The sequence below is a fragment of the Neopelma chrysocephalum genome, unplaced genomic scaffold (genome assembly GCF_003984885.1).
Source record: "Neopelma chrysocephalum unplaced genomic scaffold, ASM398488v2 Primary Assembly neopelma1_175, whole genome shotgun sequence".
Taxonomy (NCBI): domain Eukaryota; kingdom Metazoa; phylum Chordata; class Aves; order Passeriformes; family Pipridae; genus Neopelma; species Neopelma chrysocephalum.
In genome coordinates this window covers 667386-675741 of record NW_020897837.1, presented here as the reverse complement: position 1 = coordinate 675741, position 8356 = coordinate 667386, and the positions used below count along the sequence as shown (strand labels likewise).

Genomic DNA, 8356 nt, shown 5'->3' with positions numbered 1-8356 from the left:
AGGTGAAGGAGGAAATGTGGGCAGAGGTGTGGGCAGACCTGCTGGACAGGATGAGTGTGTGTGTGTGTGTGTGCACAAAACTGCAGGGAAGGGGTTTTGGGATAGGGAAGGGAAGGGATTTTCTGATCTGACCCTCAGAATATTAAGGAATATCATCTAAACACTCAGTTCTGCACATCACTCCCCGATGAGCTCCAGAGGAATTAAGAACCCGTCACCTGCTCAAACCACCAAACCCCACAAACCCAAGTTCCCTCCTGCAGCTGTTTCCTTGGAATCCAAGCTGGAGGAGGGACCAGCTCAGGGGGAAGAGAGGGTTTTGCTGTGCCATGGCCTTGTTTTAACAGCTCTTGTTCTCCTTCCAGGGACAAACTGTGTGGGAAGCTGTTCTGCTCCGGAGGGACGGAGTTGCCTCGGGATGGGAGCCTGGTCACTGTTAATTCCTGCAAAGCAAGTTTTCCTAGAAATGGAGATGAGGAGGACCTGGGGATGATTCTTGATGGAACCAAGTGTGGGAACGGGATGGTTAGTAGGGAATAACTTTTCTCCATATTTTCCCCTCCTCTTTCAGTCTTGGCTCATTCTCAAGGATAATTTTAAACAGGGAAGGCTGAGCTGACACCAGACTTCTGCTGATGTTCCCTACATCTACCCCAAACCAGTAACAAAGCAAACAGGAACTCCCACAATTCCAAATTCCTTCAGCTTGGCTGCTGCCCCTTTATTTTTTTCCTGACACAAACATATGTGGCAACAGAAACACCCCTTTGTACGAAGGTTTTAGGTAGAAGATCATAAATGTATTATTACATGTAGTGATTCCCATCATGGATGTGCCAGGAATCTCTTAAGTTCTAGTCCCAATTTTCTTTTTGGAAGGGGAGGGATGTCTGTACATCTTTGTCATTCCCCTTTGTTGTAAAACACCCAAAGCTCAGAAGAAAAATTATCCCCCTAAGGTGGGTTTAAGTGATTTGTAGAGGTGTTCCCATGTCTCCTTGTGCTCTTCATCCCTTCACATGATGATGTTCCAGCTCTGCACCTTCTGGAAGCTCTGAATCCCTCTGGGAACCTTTCATTTCAGGTGTGCAGCAGTGGAGAGTGTGTCTATGTTGAGGAGGTCTTTAGATCAACCAACTGCTCTGCCAAGTGTTCTGGACACGCTGTAAGATCTGAGATTTGATGCCATTCACTTTAAAATGGTGCATATCAGCTGCAGACCTTATTGCTGAGGGTATTTAAGTCACTGAGATGGGAGTTGGTAAAAATTGGGGAGGCAGAAGCTTCTTATATTTTTATGAAAGCAAATCTAAACTGAGACAGGATCAGTGTTTTTACCAAGGAGACCACAGGAGGTGGACACAGCCTCTGTGTCTGGCCCTGCCCCTGAGCCACAGCACCACAGCTCTGCTCCTTTAGGTCATTTTGGGGTTGGGAAGACAATGTGTGACCATTCAGAGACCTGCAGATGTGTGGGTTAACCCTGCCTTGTACTGCAGCTCTCACCTGCAGGACAGCAGTGCCCCAGGGCTGCCCTCTAACCCCCAAAACTGCTCCTCCCTGGGCCAAATTTTTTAACTGAGAGCTTCAATAAACTCACCAGAGCCACCCAGTGACATCCCAATTCACTCCCATTCCCAAGCTGAAGGTCTTTGTGCCTCCCCAGGTGTGTGACCACGAGCTGCAGTGCCAGTGTGAGGAAGGATGGGCACCACCCACCTGTGACAGCTCCTCAGCCTTCACCAGTAAGTGCTGCACGGCCACACCTTGGGATCTGCCCTCTCCCGGCTGGAATGAGCCTGTGAACTCCAGGGAAACAGCCCAGCACTGGAGGCCAGGCTGGGTCATGGAATTGTGGAGGCTGGAAAAGCCCTCTAAGGTCGTGGAGTCCAACCATCCACCAGCAGCACCCCCATGTTCACCACTAATCCCATCCCCAGCTGCCACATCCACGTGTTTTTAGAACACTTCCAAGGGTGGGGACTCCACTATTCCCCTGGGCAGCCTTAACACCTCTTTCACTGAAGAAATTTCCCCTGATATCCAACATAAAATCCCATTTTTTTGCAACTATTGCATATCTGGGTAGGTGATTTCTGAGTATCTTGAAGCCCCTGCTGCTTGTAGGAACAAGCAGAGCAAGGACTTTTCTTTCTGAGCTGGCAAGAGGGGAGCAGCTTCTCCCCTCTCCATGCTGGGATAGGGAGTTCACTGTCACCTCAGAGTGGAGCCAAGATCCCACAAACTTTGCTATAAGGGAGGTGGACAAGTTCCTTTATCATCTGCAGGCAGCTGGTTTTTAACTGATCTACCTCTGAGGGAAAACACTTCCTGGATAGATTTCCATCTGTCTGGGAAAAAAACCAACCAGCCTTTATTTTATTTATAATATAAATGTGTTTGTCCTCTCCCCACACTCCCCAGAGCACCATCAGCTCTGAACATCAGGGTTTGGTTGAAGGACAGTTGTGAAGGAAATCTCACTTGAATGCAGTTTTGGGTAACACCCTTTGGAGGCAGAGGAGAGGAGTGACACCCAAAGGATCTTTGAGGCTGGATGGAAAGGACAGGGATTGTTCAGGGTTTGCTTAGCCCTGGACAGGCTTCAAATCTGGCAAAACCACCTCCATCTGTGCCAGGAGAAGAAGCCACAAAGTGAGGACAAACAGGGTCCAGACCTTGGGAAAAAAATTCCTTTGCCAATGGTGGTGATGGGAGACTTCTCGAGAACAGTGGATCTCTTGGATCTCTGTCCAAGCTGGAGGATTCTGGGATGTTTAAGGAGTGTCTCTTGTCTCTCCCTGGCAGGCATTGCCATCGTGGTTGGGGTGCTGGCTGTCCTGGCTGTCACAGCCATTGCAGCTGTGCTGCTCATCCGCTTCCGAGTGGCCAAGGAGAGGTAAATCCTTCCCCACTGACCGAAAAAAACCCCCAAACCAAAGCCATGGAATATCTGGATGGGTTTAACTTCGAGTTTTCAAAGGGGGTGGGGGGAAATCAGAAAGCAAAAAGCCAAGGAACTCCTTGAGCTTTGCTGAACTGCTTCAGAGTTCTCATATTTGGGAGAGGAGTGAAGATTTGAAATGCAAGATTAATCAAATTAATCAAGATTAATCCTTAAGAAATAAGATAAAAAAGCAGGGCCATGGCTGTAACACACCACTGGGAGTAAGGCAGGCATTCAACTGCAAGTTTATTTGCTTCAGTCAAGGTAAGATTTCCCACCACATGAAATATTTTACAGCCACCAGAACAGGAGTGGACCTGGAGCCACCAATCAAGTGTTTGTGGATCAGGAGCAGAGGTGCAGAGAACCCCCAGGCCTGGCAGTGCCCACCCAGAAGGTGAGGGCAGGGAGGTGCTGGGGCAGCTGGGTCTGCCTGAGACTGTCCCAGCCACCAAAACCCATCAGCCAAAGTGGGCTCCTCTTCCTCCAGGGCCCAAAATGCTTCTCCAGGGCTGAGAGGGCAGAGCTGGGAATGCCAGCACGGGTTGGGAGTGGGGACAGCACGTGGGGCTGAGTCCCTGAGTGACAGTAAAGGGACACAGGGAGATGACACACGAGACAAGGGCTCCATCCCATGGGATTGTTCCCTGTTTGCAGGTGGATGGGAAGAAACTCCTGCTCCCTGTGCCTCCACCTCAGGAGAACAAACCCCAGCTCCAGAGTGTAAGTACTGCCAGGGAATGGCTCTGCTTCCCTGCTGCCTTTGGGGAAGAAATCCCATCCCATCCCATCCCATCCCAAACCAGCCACAACCTGCTCCCAAAGGCTGGGCAATCCCTGAGCTCCCACCCAGGGATTTCTCAGGGCCAGGCAGCACTTCTTACATCAAACACATTCCCATGGGACCACGGGCATGCACAGTGTGTGCAGAGAGCCAAAATGTTTTCTGTTCTGTTTTTTCCAGCCTGCCTTGAGGCCCAAAGGTCCCCCACCTCCTGTTCCTTCCACCAAACCAGGCTTGTCTCACCCAGAGGAGAAGTTTGTAAGTACAGCCCTGCCCTTCTCCCACATTTCCTCTGAGTAGCAAAGGATTGTCAGATGCCAAACAGTATTTTTCAATTTCTGACCATGATTTAATATAAAAATTAAAACTCACAGCCATTCAAACCACAGATTCTTTAAGTAAAGAGTCACCTTTTTTATCACATAATCCTAAACTGCACAAGATACTCTTGGATACTCAAGGAATCCTTTCAGCCATCACATGTCCCTCTCAGCAGCAAAAGCACATGCAGTTCAAAGCAACAGGGATTTGGGGTGTAAATCAATGCAAATGAAGGACAAATTTGCTCCTCCAGGTGTCTGGGATGGTCCCTGTAGTGCAGAGATGTGCTGGGCTCTGCCCTCAATGTGTGTTTTGAATTGTTAAAAAAAATTGGAAACTGGAAGGATGTGAATATTTGTCATTAATAAACCCAGAGTACCCTAATTAAAAGAAAACCTCCCTCAAATATTCACCATCTCAGCCTTTGAGCCCCCTGCTCAAGGGTGTAAAAACCATTTTCAGCTGGTGCCATCACTGTGGCAGTGCCTGCACAGAGAATGCTGGGCCAGGAATAAACAAAACAGAAATTAAAACACTCCCCCATATCAGCTTGGTTGTAAAACCACATTTGGATGCCCGTGTGTTTAGAGAGGCTTCCTCAACACACACCTTGAGCTTCCTCCTCGTTTTTTTGAGCACAGACACCCAGCCCAGGTGAATTTAAATACTGAGCACAGCTCAGTGGCTTCTGAAAGGGATCTGCCCTCTTGTCTGGTGGTAATTTGGCACGTGGAGACATTAATCCACTTCCCCTGCAGCATTTCCACTGGGAAATGTTGTGGGAAATCCATGAGAACACCTGAGGTCTGGGGAGGTTCTGGACAGGAAAACCCAGTGACATTTAAACTGCATTTTGTTCCAGGCACCAGAGAGGAAACCTCCTCATCTCCCAGGCCCCAAACCTCCACCAAAGGTAACCCAAGTTCCATCGGGAACAGCAATTCCTTTGGGATGTAATTCCTTGAAACAGCCTCTGACGTGTGATTTAACTCCTTCTTTTCCTCCCAGGCTTTAAAACCCCCGATGAATCCCCGAGTCTGAAGTTTCTGACCCAGGGCTGGATGGAGACATTTGCAGGGACAATTTGTTTGCCCCTCCATTCCTCCCCTTTTGGCAAAGGCATCCAGGATCATCTTCCTCTTCTCCTTGGAACATGAACGATGGACTGGCGGCTGCTCGGGAAGAACAGGGTTGGACTTGGAGCAGTGAGGAACATTTTGGTGGTGACACAGAGCTCCTGCCCAAGAGGAAAGGAAGCAGAGTCACTCTTTGCACTGAGGTGTAGGCTGGGAGGAAGTTCCCAAAGCTGCTGAGCACATCCCAGCTCCTAAGCCAGCACCCAAGGTGTGGCTGCACCCAAACTGCTCCTCTGGGCACAGACCCCAGGGGGTGAGGGAATGGGAACTCTTGGTTTTGCTCCATTTTGGGATCTCTGCCAGCCCCTCTCCCTCCTCCACAACACACCAGACCTTCTTCACACATCATCCTAAACTGCACAAGATACTCTTGGATACTCAAGGAATCCTCTCAGCCATCACATGTCCCTCTCAGCAGCAAAAGCACATGGAGTTCAAAGCAACAGGGATTTGGGGAGTAAATCAATACAAATGAAGGACAAATTTGCTCCTCCAGGTGTCTGGGATGGTCCCTGTGCTGCAGAGGTGTGAGTTCTGGAGACAGACAAACCCTTCCTGCCCTTTGGAGAGGAGTTGGTGTCCTCGGGGTCTGAACCAGACGTGAGATGACACACTGGAAATGGGGTCTGGAATGATCCTTTGGGATGGGATTCTCCCAGTAACCCTTAAATTTTCTGTTAAACAAGATCCTTGTGGTGAGTAGGGAGAACTGGAGAGACTCAGGAGCTCCAAGTGCTGCTCCAAGTGTTCCAGAGCTCCGGCTGTGCCGGTTCCCAGAGCTCCAGCTGCTCCACTGCCCTGGGACAGGGAAACCCAGCAAAGCAGCCCCACCAAAACCCTTCCCCAGTCCTTTCCCTGGCCCCTCAGCTCCACAAACATCCCAGGATTCCTCCCTTCCAGGACACTCCCACCCTCCCTCACTGCTCCTGTTTCCCTGGGCTCACCCCGGGGGGTTGTTGTGGGGTCATTCCTGGGATCCAGGGGTTGTTTTTGGGGGATGAGGATTCCCACTCTGCTCCATTCCCGAGGGTCCCTCATCCCTCCTGCCCTGTTGGCATCACTCTGGGCACTTTGAGCAGCTGGGATGGCTCTGTTGGCACTGCTGTTAATTAATGTTAATTAATGCTGTTAATGGTGTTGGGAGCTGCTGTTGCCACTGGCACTGGGAGCATCCCAGTGCTCGGAATCCAGGGTTGGAAGGTCAAGCTCCCAGAAGTGTTTTTTCAAGAGCAAAAATTCTAACAGGGAGGGGGAAAAAAGAAAAAAAGAGAAAAAAATAAGGAAAAATAAAAGAGGGAGAAAGGAACTTGCCCTGGATTCAAAGCACTCAAGATTTGATGGAGTTTCCAGTGAGAACTGGGTTTAGGTTTGGAGCAGGATCAGAATCAGATCACGGATCCAGTTGATCACACTGGGACTCAGGAAGGCTGTTTCCAGCCTTTGGGCACAGTGGCTTTGCTGGAGAAGCCAAATTCCCAAATTTCCGTGATTTCCAGTGACCCTCCTTGAGCTCTCACACTTCAGACCCACCCTCTCTGCTCCAGAAATCCAGAGAAAACTCCAATTTCTCCTCTTGGGCTGGGCTTTGTCCGAGGTTTCCAACCCCTGCAAAGCACAGGTGTGATGGAATTCCAGTCTGGTTTGAGGAGGGAGGTGGGATTTTGGATTAGGATAAATGTTACTGGAAGAGCAGAGCTTTCTTCTGCTTTGGATTATTGCTGCTTTATTTGAGTCAGGAACGGATTTGAACCCATATCTGTGTTTGACTGTGGTGTAAAGACTCAGAACTTATTTTTTATGAGCTGTAATTAATGTATGTACAAAGATTTCTGTATTAAAGTGTTCTCTCTAAATGGGAGGTAGTCGCTGTATTTTTTAAAAACCATCATTTGCACATGAAAAATCGTGTAAGGTGGGACCATTTATAACAATGCCAAACCCCTAAAATTCCCAGTTTTAAACAAAAAAAGTATTCACAGGTGTAGCAAAACTGCCAAGTTAGCCAGTTAATTTAATTATTAATTTAATTTATTATGTAAATTTAATTAAATTATAAGTTAAATTATAATTTAAATTAGAATGAGCTTATATTTAAAATTATAAAGAGAATTTAAATGATAAGATATTCCATCCCAACTTTTCTGCCACCTTAAAATCTATTTCTTTCCTTTTTCCAAACTTTGTGAGCACTCCAGAATTTTCCAAGGACGGAGATATTTGCAGCAATAGAGAATTGCTGTTTCTTCATTATCTTCCTAAGATTCATCTCCCAAACCAGGGAGCTTGGGCTGCCTTTTCTCCTGCAGAACCCCAAATATCTGAACCCTTCCAGTGCCTCTCAGAGACCAAAGATCCACTTTCAGCAGTGACTTGAAGCAGAAACTTGGGAAAAATGTATCTATTTTATATATAATTTATTATTCCCCAATAATTTATTATTATTATATATAATTTATTGTTACCCCGGGGTAGTAATAAATTATATCTGGAATATACACAGCTTTCCTTGGCCCCAAGAGCCCAGGACAGGTGCCAGCCCCTCCTGCCTTGGAGAACACGTCGTTATTTCCATGGTTTGTACAGTCTCTTGTTCTGTTGTACAAACGTGACATCTGCTGTTAAAAACCCTCCACTGCAAGAGGGAAAGGGTTTAAAAATCCATAATATATCGTTAACCTCCTGTGCAGGAGCCACAAGACCCTTCCCTTGCTCCCAGCCTTAGAGAAAAGCAGTTTATTGCTGGTTTGGGGCTGGTTTTATTTTGCTGTGAGTGAACACTCCGCTCCTCCACCCGCCCCAATTCCACGGGGAAAACAAAAATGTCTTTTTTTTTCCCCCGTTGCTTTTCAACCTCTGAATTGGTAGAATCAAAGAATTGTGGAATTGGGGTTGGGTTGGGTTGGGAAAGCTCACCCAGTGCCATGGGCAGGGACAACTTCCACTATCCCAGGCTGCTCCAACCTGGCCTTGGACACTTCCAGGGATGGAAAATCCACAATTGTGTTCCAATTTCCCACCCTCTTTCCTCCCTCTTTCCCCTCCCTCCATCCCTACCTGAGTTTGGTGCTCTTTGCACCCCCAACCCAACCTTCCCCGGGAAACATTTTTGGGGGCTTCCCGAAAACCAGCCACGCTCCCAAGAGCCCGAATTCCCAGGAATTGTCCCCT

At 48.1% G+C, this 8356-nt stretch overlaps 1 protein-coding gene across 1 annotated transcript in view; it reads left to right on the top strand.

Annotated features, from left to right (window-relative positions):
- The window catches only part of ADAM28 (ADAM metallopeptidase domain 28), a 53725-nt gene extending 47266 nt beyond the window's left edge, over positions 1-6459 (top strand). The window contains 9 exon segments of the mRNA XM_027701953.1: positions 364-525; positions 1085-1165; positions 1667-1745; positions 2809-2899; positions 3245-3344; positions 3605-3670; positions 3912-3989; positions 4915-4965; positions 5061-6459. Coding sequence (XP_027557754.1) covers positions 364-525; positions 1085-1165; positions 1667-1745; positions 2809-2899; positions 3245-3344; positions 3605-3670; positions 3912-3989; positions 4915-4965; positions 5061-5093 — 741 coding nt within the window. The 3' untranslated portion in view covers positions 5094-6459.
- The last annotated feature ends 1897 nt before the right edge of the window (positions 6460-8356 follow it).